Raw genomic sequence first — 14,948 nt, forward strand, 5'->3', positions numbered from 1 at the left:
ACAACATCGATCGCATGGATCGATCACTAAGGTTAAGCCAATCTTGCCGAGGCTGTTCTGTGGATGGGTGACCATCTTGTACATATCGAGTTCCTCCGAGTTTCGGAAGGCACGTTCAATTGTGGGTCCCGGCTGTCATTTTCGAAGATCTTTGACAGTCGTTAACAGTAGTTTTATAACCCAGCTCAGGTAACTTGGTTGTGGAGGTCAGATATGCAGTCGCTCTATGTAAAAAACTGATATTCAGCTGCATCCGGTGAGACTGGAAGCCGACTCCAACATAGTTTGAAAGAAAGGCTAGGCTGATGATGAAGTACTTAGTAAGAAAATGGTTCGCATTTTCACAGAGGACAAAACTCTTTTCGTTGGTATTACCTGCCTGCCGCCATGCCGGGAGTCGTTTTCGAAATACTGTACCATTAGTGTTAAACCTCAGTTCTAATTAAGGAGTTTTGTAACAAAGGCCAATAAAATTATTAGTAAGGAAAGTAAGTATAGTCAATATGCCCAGACCTGTATAATTACGCTATGAATTTATTTAACCGAGTTCAGTCACATTAGATTACCTGCATTCGTCATGTAAAGTACGTAGCTATTGATATAGATATATTAACAAAACACGGGATATAAAATTGTCATTTCAGTTTGATTAGTTAAGGAAATATACTTTATTATTATTATACCACTCAATTCGAATACACACAAACGAAGTTACCCACTATTTCGTGATTTTGTTGTAGGTGTATCCGAATTATTTTATGAATATTCGATGACATTGTTGACATTGACACTAGTGACGTTTGCTGCAAATATAACCTATATTTTTTACATGTTTAGGCCTGAAATTGAATTCTGGCTATAAATATGACTAACAAATAATAACTAGTCAGTAGTGTTCTTTACAATTAACATGTATTAAGTTATACCATGTGAAAAGAAATGTGAATCCTCCAAGATAGTGTCATTTAAAAATATGATAAAAAAGCTGCATTATTGTTTTAGTACTTATCCAAGGTTATGAGACTGATATGAAAGTTATATAATGAAAATATTTTCTATGCTTGGCTCAGTCTCAGTCAGTTGACAAAAGCCAAAATGTTTGCACAAAATTCATGTTTCCATGTTTCCTCCCTGGTTAAGTATCATTGGAAACGATGTTATCAATGTATGAAATTGTTATCTTCGCAAGCTCAAGAACAGCCCTCGTCAAGTGAGGGTCCTTGGTCTGTGTACACTCACAGAGTATCTAATGGAGAATTAAGTAAAGATTCCTACCAGGAAAAAGTTGTACAGCACTTGCAACAAGTTTATGATGAAGTTTCGTCGTTTGAAAGACCTGCCCTTCAAAGTCAAAGTTCTGGATCATTGTTTAGCTTTTTTAGGAAACCCCAACCTCAGAAAATTATAGCACCAAAAGGTCTCTACATATATGGTAGTGTAGGAGGAGGGAAAACAATGTTGATGGATCTATTTTATGATACAGTGCCGGTAAAAATATTTTGAAGCCATAAAATAATATATATTTTTTATCTATGTTGTTAATTACAGTGTGATTATTTCAGATAAAAGAAAAACTCAGAGTTCATTTTAACTCCTTTATGTTAAACATACATGCTAGGATCCATGAGTTGAAAATTAAATCTGGCAAAGGAGCTAGTTCATTCCGTGATGAGGGCTCAAAACCATTTGATCCAATACCACCAGTTGCTGCGGATATAACCCAAGAATCATGGCTAATTTGTTTTGATGAATTTCAAGTAAGTGTCTTTTATCTTGTACATTTATAAATATGAAATTAATTATTAAGATATAAATATTTTCTAACCACAGGCTACAGGAAAATTATTTTGTTTATAAAGACCCTGTTAAAACTAAACATTTCTTGTGAACACAGTTTATTCTTGGTAGCATGTATGATGTAATGTTATTCCTGGAACAGGCACTTCTTAGTAATAAACAGTTTCACTGTTCTAAGTAATCACAAAATGTTCTTGAACAAAATGTTTAAAGTAAAATCAAATTTTTCAACATTGTTCAATATTTTTATTTCAAGGTGACAGATATTGGTGATGCTATGATTCTAAAACGATTGTTCACACAATTGTTTGACAATGGCTGTGTTGTAATTGCTACTAGTAATAGAAGACCTGATGACTTGTACAAGAATGGATTGCAGAGATCTAACTTTTTACCATTTATTCCTGTTCTGAAAGCCCACTGTAATGTAGTACAATTAGATTCTGGAGTTGATTATAGATTAAAGGGAACTGGCAATAAGTATGGTAAATATTTTATGTAAGTATTGAAGTTTACATAATATCTTTTCAATAAAACACTCATATGGTGTAGTATGTACAATATGTGTTTAATTTGCAGAGAGAGTGAGTTAACCACTGAAAACAATGCTGTAGATAATTTATTTAAGTTCTTAGTTTCTAAGGAAACTGATACAGTAAGACCAAGAGTAATAAATATTCTAGGCAGAAATGTAAAGTTTGCTAAGTCATGTGGAAGAGTTTTAGATTCCACCTTTGAGGAACTGTGTGATAGGGTAAGTATATTGTAACAGATATCATTCTGATCATAATCAATTTATAAAATAAGATAATTTTGTTTATCCATGTTCATGATACTAGATAAAGATGATACTAGACTGAGGAAATGATTAATCTTTATCATAAGTTTTCCATAAATACCTCCAAGAAAATTACATAATGGATTAATTTCTAGCAATCATGTAAAATATTTTTATTGTTCACAGACTGTCATTAGGTTTTATATAATATTAAAAATCAATATTGTTAGTTTTCTTATTTTCTAATAAATAATTTGCAGCAAAAAAAAAAACACCAAAAATCCTTGTATTTTGTACTTATTCTTACCTAACTGTTGTTGTTTTCAGCCTCTTGGAGCAAGTGATTACTTAGTTATATCAAAAACTTTTCATACAGTATTCATCAGGGATCTGCCCCAATTATCGGTTACGAAACATAGATCTCAGCTAAGAAGATTCATTACACTTATTGACACTTTGTATGACAATAGAGTTAGGGTAAGTAAAACCATGTATATTAAATGTATATTTATAAAAATAATTGATATTGTAATCCCAAAATATTATTCTTGCAGGTGGTAATAGCTGCAGCATGTGACCCAAAAGAATTGTTAAAATTAGATGAAAAAACAGAAATCGAAGATGCTGATAGAGCTCTCATGGATGATTTGAAGATCACAAAAGATTCTGTAGGTTTATATTGACACTTATTTAGTCATTATAGTATCAAGGAATGGTTTTGAATCTATTATAATTAGGACTGTACAATGTACATCCTAGCGTCACAAGGATATCCATATGAATTTATAAACTTAAAATTAGATTGCAATGTGGCTAAACGCATTTTTAAGGTGTAGAGCATTAAGTTATTCACTAATAACTATTTGCTTTATAGGAGGATGCAAAAGCGGCCATTTTTACTGGCGAAGAAGAAATGTTTGCAGTTGACCGTTGCCTTTCTAGAATAATGGAAATGCAAACTGAGGAGTATTGGGAGAAATGGGGCAAGCATATCTACTAGTTATTTACAAAATGTGATTATATGACGCTTATTTCGTTGATTGTTTTGCTTAGACAATGTGTTCAATGTGAGATGTTAGAATAGTCGATAAATGATGTGTTTAATAAAAGTGCCTGCTTTTACAACATGTTAACTTATATTATGTCAAGATTAAGGTACTTAAAAATTAAAACATCGAGCAGTATTAATAACATTCTCATGTTATTCAGAATATAGTTTCATGTTTCCATTTTGTGTTATTTTATAAAATGTATTGTAAATAGTTATGGAACTATTATTTTTTTAGTAATTTATTATTTGAGAATAAACAAGTGACATTTATATTTACTTTCAGATCTCTTTTATTTATAACATTTTTTGCAGGAGCTTACTTATAGCTACCATTACTTCCACTTAAAATATATTATTATGTACAATGCACTTAAGATGATAACATCTTAAATAGTGGGAATTTTAGAGTTTGCTTAACAAGGAACTTATTGAAATTAACATTATAGACAAAACATTTATTGACATTATGACAACTTGATTTATCTCAATTGACCATTATTTAATCATACATGTGGCTGTAGTATTCCTGGTATACTTGTATGTATGTTTCTTTTTCGGAAGGTGTCATTTGAGCTATGACGTCATCGTCGATGCTGGTAAGCGGCACCGCTTTGCCATTGACCAGCACAGTGGGCGCATTGTCATCACTATCGGAATCATCACTTTCCATTTCAGCTGCAAAAATAAATTCATAATTAATCGGGATTTTAGATGAAACAATTGTTATTAAGTACCTTGAGCACGTCTAGCATAATAATTCTACGATATTGTTTATTGCAAACTCCCTATACCGGTAAAAATAATGAAAACATGGTGAAAACTTACCAACAGCTGCAAGTTCATCTTTGAGTTTGTAGGGGTCTTTAGATTCATTGTCACTGGAATCTGAACTCTCTGGCTCGATTCCTTTCAACGCGTTCGACGCAGCGTTGCCTGAAAAAATATAAGTAATTTGATGTAAATATAGTTCTTTTTTATATTTGCTATAGAAATATGTTTGAAATATCATAGACTGGAAATGTTACATTTTTAATTAACCTTTTTTCTGGAACAAGTCTCAATTATTTTTTTGGGGGTAAATATTTAATGATGTTTTTGTTGTTGTTAGATACATACCTACGCATTTTTACTAGATCAGGTTATGTAGGCACCCTGTATCAGGGTATGAAAGAGCCAACTATATTCAATAGTCACATGAACGAATAATTAGAATATGTCGTTTACCTGTGTTTTGTTTTTCATGAGCAAGAAGAACAGACATGATGTCGTCGTTCTTTTCTTTGCCAACAGTCTTTGCATTGCTAGCATTACTAGCCGCTTTTTCAAGGGCAGCGTCCGTTGAATGAACGCTGTCGCTCTGTAACATAATGATAAGAAATGTCACGAATAGGCTTAATATTATCAGATACTTATGTTCTTTTAAGACTACGTTCTTAGATCTTAGGATTAAATATTTCTATGGAAATAAGATCGTAAAGACAATGCGTTGAATACCATAAAGAGCAGAAGCAAATATATTTGAAACACAAATAGATCTACAAAAAAAATTTTTTGCAGTTGTAGTTCGTTCTTGTTGCTAAGTTTATACCTGCGACACAAACGTTACTTTTTAATGCAGGAATTTGATAGTTTGAATAAATTAACAGCCGTAGCGAATCCCACCCGGGACAAATCTTTGTGTGATGAGCACAAGTATTTGTTCTGAGCCTGGTTGTCAATTTATCTATATAAGTATATATTTAAAAGTATATAAGTATGTTTATCAGTTATTTGGTTACCATAGTACAAGCTCTGCCTAGTTTGGAATCAATTGACCGTGTGTGAGTTGTCCAACAATATTTATTTATTTAATTACCTGGTGAGGCGCCCATAGCCAGTTGCGCTCACCGGTCGGTAAACGATCTGTGGGTGAAGCAACCGTTGGCGCGGTCATTCCATAGATGGGTGACCGCATAGAGGTATTTTAACAGGGCGTCTCCGTGCTTCGGAGGGCACGTAAAAAGTCGGTCCCGGTTGTTGTCGATTAAGATAACAGTCGTTAAGCCACGTCAAAGGCCTTCGGGCGGCTTGAACAACTTTGACACTAGGTTGACCACTAACCATACGATAAGAAGAAGAAGATTACCTGGTCGTTGGTAACGATGGTACTCTCCACCATCCAGACGGGTCGTTCTTTCCTGAGCGCGCTGGTGTCGGCGGCGGCGTCGGCCTCACCGATGGTGACGTCGACCCGGGTCTCCTCCACCAGCATGCCCTGGTTACGCGTGGCCTCGCCCGACCATTGCTCGCCGCCTGGACGTTGCGGCCCTTGCTTGTTATTGAGTCTGGAAATTTCAATTGCGATTTGTTAAGAAGCTGACTAGACTTTTATAAATTGTTTAGGTATTGGTCTAATGACGTAAAACAGACGCAAGAAGCAACATCAGTATATCTAACAGATACAGCGTCAGTTTGGGTAAAATTTTTATAATATATACATATTTTCTCACACTTCAAATTCGCCGTAATATTAAATTAAAAAGGAAAACACTACACGATTAATGGAAATTTTAAACATGACTAGGTATATTCTCTACTGATGTTATTCAGAATCTTGATACGACAATTATATCCCTGCGACATAAAATCATTAACCTTATTAGAATATTAGAAACTAACCCTCTGATAGTGTTAATATCCACGGGCTCTGGTTCCAATATCTCTGGCGCCAATTTGATGCCTTCCACCTCTCGCAGTAATATGTAGAGCGTTTCCAATTGTTCGTTGAACTTGGCCAGCAATAATCTCGAGTCTTTCTTCGGAAGTGCCGACTGGTCTTCTTCTACTACTTGGTTGCAAAATGTGCAACGGAATTCTTGTGTCATCATGTCGTATAGCTGGTCTGCCTATAAATAAATAGGTGGGTTTACAAATAAAACTATAACTCTATTATTTAAATCTAGTTTATAGTATTTATTGTTATAGCTGTCTCGTTTTCATCCTTTGGGTATGGAACCCTTAGAACTTATTTATGTAGGTACCTAACTTACAAAATGTGTATTTTTTTATGATAATCTTTATTACGATTGTGGCGATTTCCACTAAAGATTTAATATTACTGCCTCTGTGGCACGTTCGGTGGGGAATTGAGCTGCCACGCAAGAGCTCGGGTTCGAATCCCAGGTCGGGGCAAAGTCTTTTCAGAGTTAAAAAAATCTAAGAAATTGCCCGGGGTTAGGAAGTTGTAGTTAGCCGGCCCACCAGACTATGAGAATAAAGAAATAGAGAGTATTGTGCACACACTCGGCCACTATACCTAAACAAAATCCTGCTGGTTTCAATGAAACTGGCCGCCGTTGCTGAAATCAGCCAGGACATTATTCTAGTATTATACCATGTCTTACCTCAAGATCTGTAAAAGTTTTCCCACAGGATGGACATTTGAAGCTGGCGCGACTTGTGGCGTCGCGTTCCTCTGTCTCCATACGTTTACGCATAAGATCTAACTTGTACTTAACAACGTTCACGAACGTTTTGTAATTAATGAAATAATAATTTACTTTCTGTGCTTTGCCATCGGGACCTGGAAAATAGAATTGCGATATTTAGAATTTAAATATAGATTAATTTTAAAGCTTGTGATTACATTCTAAATGGTATCAAATAATAATAGTGCTCTTATTTTGCTTGAGTTGGCACTATATAAAGATCGACGTTTTACATCGATAGGTACGGTATTTGTATGAGTCATTTCAATAAGTTTAGTATTCCGCTGTGTTACCTATTCGATGTCTCATCCGCATTTCTCAAGGTGGGCACATGAGGCAACTCATTGAAAAGATCTTATAGATCTACATTTTAAGCAGGGCTTAGATAACAAGCTTATCTTTTACATTTTTTTTAATTGCAGGAGAAAAGTATTGACTATAATAGTAAATTAGGTACTGTTAAGTACCGATAAATAGGTAGATTTATACCTGTTTCCATTTTTAGTCGCACTTGGATAAATTTATCATTTTTCAGTGTAGCTATTCGAGCTCTTAACATTTTCCGTTCAAATTTTAATAACTCGCAAATGTCATCTTCTTTCATACCTGAAAACACAGAAGGATTTAATTACCTATCGTTTAAGGGTAACGAAACACATATAAAGTTTTCCACGTGCCTGCGACCACTAAAGGTTAATAAGCCCTGGCTAGATAGTTACTAGGTAGAGATAGCCTTTTGGTATTTTCTACCTATCCACTTATTCACATAGGTATTGATGATTCATTTATTTTGTTAAGATGAGAGGTTTGGTCGCAGTTTATTGCAGTGTCTGCGTACAGTAGCAAGCCGTTTTAGACGGGGGTCAAAAGGTCGTTGACCGACGCTACTGGGCAGGGATCGAGACAAGTGATGACTACGTTACATCTGTGTTTTACGGTTTCATTACATTTTTATGAGCCGAGACAAGATCGTAAGTACCTATACTACCTATACGAAAAATGTGGAAAAGCTGCATAGGTGGTCCGAACTAGTAGTTGTTAATCAAGAGGTCTTGGGTTGTATTCTCTGGTTAAGTAAGTGTAAGAGATTTCTCAATTTTTTTTTTAATAACCCATATCTGTCCCACTGCAGAGCAAAGGTCTCCTCCCAATCGAAGGGGAGGGGTTAGGCCTTGAGTCCACCACGCTGGCCAAGTGCGGGTTGGGGACTTTGCATGCCCTCAATAAATGTATTAAACAAATTTTAGGCATGCAAGGTTTCCTCACGATTATAATAATTAATTAGGTATATTAATTTGACTATATTAATTTCTCTATTTTATAAATATAATTATTCAGGGAATTAAACATTAGTACAACAATGAAAATTCATCACGCTCTTTCAAAGTATTAATCTGTGAAAAGACAACGTACATGGATTTCTGACGAGCATGTCCACTATAAGCGCATCTTCTATTGTGTAAAAGCCTCTGACGACAAGTCGTGCTAATTGCTTTAGACTGCTCGGTACTTCCGTCACCAACCGTTCTTCAGTCGTCATACCTGTAACATTATCACCAATTCATGAAAGGCTATAATAAAAAATTATGAGTAGGTAGGTAGGTACCTACTCAACTGTCGTTTTTTTGAATTCCTTGATTTTGGGAATAGCTAAGTCTTAACAAACCTATCTTTTATAGTAAACAGTTAAATAGGCTAATTCATTTGTTATTCTTACGACTATCGACGATTCATCTGTTATTCATAGATTTGGCTCTATATAGGATTAATTACAGATAACTTTATGATTAACTTCTATGCCATTCAAATACATATTTACCTACATTTTCTACTTAACTGGGACATGTAAATAAGTAAATACCTACTTAAATATCGTTTTATCAATAAGTAGGTATCTTCAAGTCATGTTACACGCTACTTTGATAATGGCTTTTTTAACAATTTTATCAAATCAGGATATGTCTTGACACACGTATGACGCATCAGATTATAATACATAATATTAATATCTTTAGTCATTGCATAGGAATCCAAGAACAAGATTTTCATAGCTAAAATGAAATTACACTTCGTCAATAAAATAAGGTATCATAAACCATAAAATTCTCATCGCGTTTTAGATACGATAGCAATTTTGTATTGTGTAAATAAAACGATTACAATATTTCATAAAAACAAATTTATTCAATTAAATTCACTTAATTATTTTTTATTGACAAACTAACATTACATTATATTGTAAAACTGTAATTAATCGGTACATAAATAAAAGTATTCTAAAAATTAAAACTTCAAAATGCCTATATATTAGCCATCAGCATTACGAAAAATATTACTTGATTCACTCTTTTGTGTGTATACATATATAGAACTTTTAATTGTTTGGCAGTATGTACATTTATTTTACTTTGGACATATCACTTTAAACATATACATATTGTTATCAATCACTAGAGAGACATTCAGTCCAATTTTGTTGCTTATCTATCCTACAACCTTATTCTGTTACCACTTCAAATAGATTTGTAGATATTAATTCCTTGTTTTATTATTACAGCAATTCCATATTACGGATAAACAACAAATATCAATTTTAAGTACTCAATTTAGGCAGCCATAATCAGGAAGCCAAGACTTTTTAGACCAACAATAGGTGGACCTTTAAAAGTATTTTTGCTTGGAATGATGTAAAACTACAAAAGAAAGTCAAAATAAGTCAGTACATTCATAGCCAGACTAATATAAATAAAAAATGGACAAAATGACCTTTTATCTTAAGAGCTACTTTTGACAAACAATATTTATATAGTTACAAACAATTTCGTTTTAAAAAAGGTACACAGATTTGTGTATCAATTGTATAACTGGTATAAAAAAGGAATCCAGTTACATTCAATCTGCACATACACATAAGTAATTCAAGAATGGCTAGCCTACTTATATAAATTAGGATAATAGAGTACTAACCAAAATCAGTCTTGGATTTAAAGTTCAAAAATAATGTGTAAGATTAGTATGCCACCTAACATAAACAAGAAATAATAACATGTGATTAATTACAATATAAATTGACAAGCAATTATTACTTTATTATTACAAATAATTGCTAAAATTGTTCACTTAACAAATCTAGGGCAAGACATTATACAAAATGTTATAATTAGGACATTTAGGCAGCATTTAATATCACACTAGTGGAAATACTAATGTTATCTAAACATAAGATTATTTGGACACAATCATGTTCCCAGTTAAATAACACTTGGCTGTAAATAAATATGGTACATACTAAAATTAATACAAAATGTAACTCCTACATTCTAATATATGTCTTAAATTATTCTGGATGACTTCTTTCTAGTATTAGTTGAATACTGTCCAATGTTTGATAGATGATTCTAAAGTTAGGTCGATCACTTGGGCTGTGATTCCAGCACTGTTTCATCAAGTCATATACACATCTAGGTGTGTTGTCGGGACAGGCAAGAACATTCCCATCTTTGAGGAATCTGACGACTTCCTCGTGTGTCATACCAAAGTATGGCTGTAGAGCAAAAGAGAATATTTCCCAAAGACAAACACCATATGCCCACACATCTGATTCTAAAGTATACTTATTATATAGTATACTTTCCAAAGGCATCCATCTTACTGGGATTGCATCATGCTCATCTCCTTTGTAGTAATCTTGTAAGTATATTTTATGGGACAATCCAAAGTCAGCTATCTTCACCACCATGTCATCATTAATAAGGCAATTCCTTGTTGCCAAATCTCGGTGAACAAATTTCCTATCAGACAGATAAACCATACCTGAAGCTATCTGGCGGGCAATATGAAGAAGGTCCATATGGTTTAAAGGAGTTGCAAGTAGTCTAAGATCTTCTCTGTTTTCAACAGCAGGTGGGTAATTGGTGGCTGTGCTACATGCTCTCAAATATTCATTCAAGTCCCCTTTTCCCATGAATTCAAACAACAAGCACATTGGTCTACCAATAGCACAAACACCTAGTAATTTTACAATATTAGGGTGATCAAAATCTGCCAACAAACATGCTTCTCTTTCAAAATCAAGTTTTAAATCATGAGAAGCCTCATCCTTGAGCATTTTAACAGCCACTAAAGTAAACTCTTCTTCAGGCACAAGACCTGGAGCCTTAGCTTGGAATACTCTGCCAAAAGCACCTTGGCCTAAATCTCGTATATAAATTATGTTATTTCTCGGAAACTCAAGCTTTTCCAACTTGGGATTTAATTGTGCACCAGTTGTATGATAAGCTAAGTTACTTGGGAGTTTATCTAGATCTATATCCATATTTTGTACATTTCTTCTGTTAGATACATTACATTTGGAGTAATGATTCTTGACAAAATAGTGACATAACAGTGCTACAGAAGCTATTCCCAAAACACATCCAAGGCCACCAATTGAGAGTAATAAGACAAATGTTGGTGTGAAATAATTCTCCATTACAATACTTGGTCCAATAATATTGTCAAATTCTTCACTTGTGTTGGCACATGATGGTATGTCACAATATTCCCATCTTACATCAGGGTCCATAGTATAACACCAAGGCTTTCGTTCCTCACCTCCAGCATTTCTACAAAAATTTGTAGAGTTCTGAACTTCTGGAAATATTAGAGGTGGCCTAGTATGTTGATGGGGAGACTGTGACTCCCAAGCTTGGCAGGCTAGACCAGTTTCAGTGACATTCATATTGCCTTGATAGTAACGGCCATTGTCTCTGTAACAGGTAGTAGTAATTTGGGTCTGGTCCATATGAGTTGTACCAACATTATTGCATGTTACTTGGGAACCTTTGCCTGCAAATCTTGGAAGTTTTTCACATTCTGGAAAGCGAAAGTGTCCTCTAGACTCAAAGAAAACTCCACGGCGTTTTTGTTCTTCAATAACTATCCAGTCGTTGTAACAAAACTGCATTTTAACAGCCATACAATCTTCATAACAAATTGGCAGTGCGAAATAACCAACCCCATCCTTATTAATACACTTGGGGAACGCATAAGCACATAACAACTTTTCAGCTCTACTTCGACAAGGTTCTTTTAAATTTGATATCATTTCTTTCCACAGCCCAGTTGTGATTTTCTCATTGTCAATACCTCCTGTATGGTTATACCATACGTATCCAGTTGAATAATTTTTACATATTTGTCCATTGTATGGTCCACAGTAAAGATGCACAGATTTTATAAGAAGAAGCACAATAAAAACTTTGTAGTGAATGTCCATTGTTTTATATGAAGAGAGTCAAAGAGTCGATGTATCTAACATTGGTTCGTTGCATTTTACTGTAAAGCTTAATACAACATGTTAAAAAACACGATACTTGTACAATGGCGGACGTAGTTATTTTATGTATTGATTTTAGCTAGCCCCGTAACAGAAGCTGGTGAATGAACAATGATGGCCAATTCAATATTGTCACAGCAGTCACAGCTGGAGACTATACAAACTGGAATAGTGTTACTAAATAATTTGGGACAAATCCGAATAAAAACAAAAAATATTTCTTAAAGCAAATGGATAAATCTAAGACCAGATAAAAGAAAGATAGGTAATATTCTTTTGATGGATTAAGTTCTGAAAAAATGCCTTCAATAGGCATTGTGGATACAAATTTTAAGAGTTAGTCGATTATATTTCGTGTCAGAGACTACAGCGTTTCTATATCAGTGCCCATCACTACGACGTTTGACTTAATTCGCTATTAGAAAGTTGGCAACGCCAATGTCAAAATAATAGAAATAATACGAACCGAGTTTATTCCTTGTGAATGGCGGCTATAGAGAAAGTTAAAGTCGTCGTCCTTGGTGATTCTGGTAACTAAAATTTTAATCAATTTGATCACACTTCGTATACATTCGTACTTGTAAATTTATCAAAAAACACACAAAATTCACCGTTCAACTTGTCGCTTGCCAATATGTCTGTGGCCATGACAGTTTTGAAGGTTAGCCAACATTCAACGAATACATTTTTGGCGGGAAAAACAATAAAGTAAACGCAGTGATAACTCGCGGTTACTCTGTTGAAACATTTCTTTATTTTTTTATAATGTTATAGATAACTTAATAATATATTTGTGGTCGATTCTCTACTTATAAAAATATTAATTATTATTCTCTCTCACATAAATAATAACAATGAAACGCTTTGACAGATTTCCAATGAATTTGCTGTCAATAAAAAATATCTTGATTAAGTATAGGAATTTGTCCCTAAAATTTCTGAGGGCCATTAAGTTAAACAAATTTAGTTACTCGAGTTACTCTTTTTTTTATTCCCATTTCTGTCTCTGGTGTGATAATTAATTACGATTATTATGTTATTTTTGGGTCGCAGTAGACATCCCATTAATATGTGGGTATTTGGAAATTACCCCGTGCGAGAATCGAATCGACTTACCAAAATCACGTAGCGTAGTTGTAGCAATGATAGCAAAAAACAATTTAACTATTAAAAAATATAATTAAATAGCGGAATAATAATCACTTTCAGTTTACAAGAGTTCTTGTCTTCAGTTAGCTTTCTATTGCTTCATTTTAGTTTGTCCCATTTTTAACTGGGTAGGTCTTTCCGTTGGTGTAATATTATATACCTGATGTTAAACTTCCGTGTATTTATTTATCTATCATTTATAGGCGTGGGCAAAACTTCACTGACTTATTTGATTGCCCACAATAAGCCACTAGTGTCACCAGGATGGACCGTCGGCTGTTCCGTCGAAGTGAAGTTGCACAGGTACAAAGAGGGTACGCAAGCGCAGAATACCTTTTTCGTAGAACTCTGGGATGTCGGAGGTTCTAATGGGCACAGGAACACCAGGAACGTTTTTTATCAGCCCACTCATGGTAAGTTCTTTTTGCACTGCTTTTTTAAATTGAGGGCCTTCTTTTAATACAAATGATGATATTTTGCAGGTATTATTTTGGTGCACGATTTAACGAATAGGAAGAGTCAGGTGAACTTACAAAAATGGCTTTCCGAAATTTTGAATCAAGACAGTTCTAATCCCACACAGCAACATGTAGATGTGGATCCTGAACAGTTTCTAGGTTCTACGCAGGTATGTTATCTTATGAAAAAAGCACACATTGTGAGAAGTTGAAAACGTAACGATTTTATTTTTAACATATTATTTTATGTTGCGAATATTTCGACAAGGAATCATTTACGATTTCAGATACCTATATTAGTTATTGGAACAAAATTTGATTTGGCGGAAGAGAAGCAGAGGAAGAATCAATATAGACGGTTGGCCAGTAGCATAGCAGAGCAATGTGGTGCAGACGAAATATTTGTCAACTGCCACCAAGCTAGGTTTGCAAACATTGAAACATTTTTACTGACTTAGTGGTAATAAATGAAAATTGACGTCACACATTCATATATTATTCTTCCTTCAGGTCTTTGGCTCCAGCCACGAGTAATTCCGTCAAGTTAACTAGATTCTTTGATAAGGTACGTAAAATCGGTTGCATTTATCGCGCAATATTGTACCTAGTGTGTTACTTAGTTGTTGCGATAACGTAATCTCTGTGAACTAATAATAAACATTTTATACTGAGGTTGCTGGCAATTTTCAGGTAATAGAACGAAGGTATTATTCGAGGGTGAGTCCGTTTGCCGATAAGAGACGTAACATTCCCCCGTACATCCTGGCGACCTCAACTCCTCTGTCGGACAAGAGACCTGCTCAGTACATGAGTCCACGTTTCTATCATATGGACTAATGGTAATTATGTCGAACTGTTGTATCATTCCATATATGTATTATATTGCTTGTTATCAGTATCTATGGAGTGGTTTTATTTTGATGCTTTTTTG

General features: G+C 34.4%; 4 protein-coding genes across 4 annotated transcripts; 2 read left to right on the forward strand and 2 right to left on the reverse strand.

Annotated features, from left to right (window-relative positions):
* The first annotated feature begins 799 nt into the window (after positions 1 to 799).
* LOC142972933 (putative ATPase N2B) lies at positions 800 to 3,902 on the forward strand. The gene is made up of 7 exons (XM_076114392.1): positions 800 to 1,488; positions 1,563 to 1,757; positions 2,054 to 2,295; positions 2,377 to 2,551; positions 2,903 to 3,052; positions 3,130 to 3,243; positions 3,450 to 3,902. Exons 1-7 carry the CDS (start codon positions 1,096 to 1,098, stop codon positions 3,573 to 3,575), a joined length of 1,395 nt encoding a protein of 464 aa, XP_075970507.1. The 5' UTR covers positions 800 to 1,095; the 3' UTR covers positions 3,576 to 3,902.
* A 164-nt stretch (positions 3,903 to 4,066) lies between these two features.
* TfIIEalpha (transcription factor IIEalpha) lies at positions 4,067 to 13,016 on the reverse strand. Its single transcript, XM_076114393.1, has 9 exons — positions 12,877 to 13,016; positions 8,507 to 8,635; positions 7,583 to 7,699; positions 7,010 to 7,188; positions 6,285 to 6,511; positions 5,752 to 5,950; positions 4,851 to 4,983; positions 4,452 to 4,559; positions 4,067 to 4,301 (listed from the first exon to the last, which is right to left on the reverse strand). The coding sequence occupies exons 2-9, from the start codon at positions 8,631 to 8,633 to the stop codon at positions 4,126 to 4,128; spliced, it is 1,266 nt and encodes a 421-aa protein (XP_075970508.1). The 5' UTR covers positions 8,634 to 8,635; positions 12,877 to 13,016; the 3' UTR covers positions 4,067 to 4,125.
* Positions 9,258 to 12,670, reverse strand: Nrk (Neurospecific receptor kinase). Its single transcript, XM_076114391.1, has one exon. It carries the CDS (start codon positions 12,348 to 12,350, stop codon positions 10,431 to 10,433), a length of 1,920 nt encoding a protein of 639 aa, XP_075970506.1. The 5' UTR covers positions 12,351 to 12,670; the 3' UTR covers positions 9,258 to 10,430.
* LOC142972939 (rab-like protein 3) lies at positions 12,800 to 14,919 on the forward strand. Its single transcript, XM_076114397.1, has 6 exons — positions 12,800 to 12,940; positions 13,763 to 13,972; positions 14,042 to 14,187; positions 14,305 to 14,441; positions 14,528 to 14,582; positions 14,708 to 14,919. Exons 1-6 carry the CDS (start codon positions 12,895 to 12,897, stop codon positions 14,852 to 14,854), a joined length of 741 nt encoding a protein of 246 aa, XP_075970512.1. The 5' UTR covers positions 12,800 to 12,894; the 3' UTR covers positions 14,855 to 14,919.
* Positions 14,920 to 14,948: the final 29 nt, after the last annotated feature.

Source organism: Anticarsia gemmatalis, chromosome 5 (assembly GCF_050436995.1).
Source record: "Anticarsia gemmatalis isolate Benzon Research Colony breed Stoneville strain chromosome 5, ilAntGemm2 primary, whole genome shotgun sequence".
NCBI lineage: Eukaryota > Metazoa > Arthropoda > Insecta > Lepidoptera > Erebidae > Anticarsia > Anticarsia gemmatalis.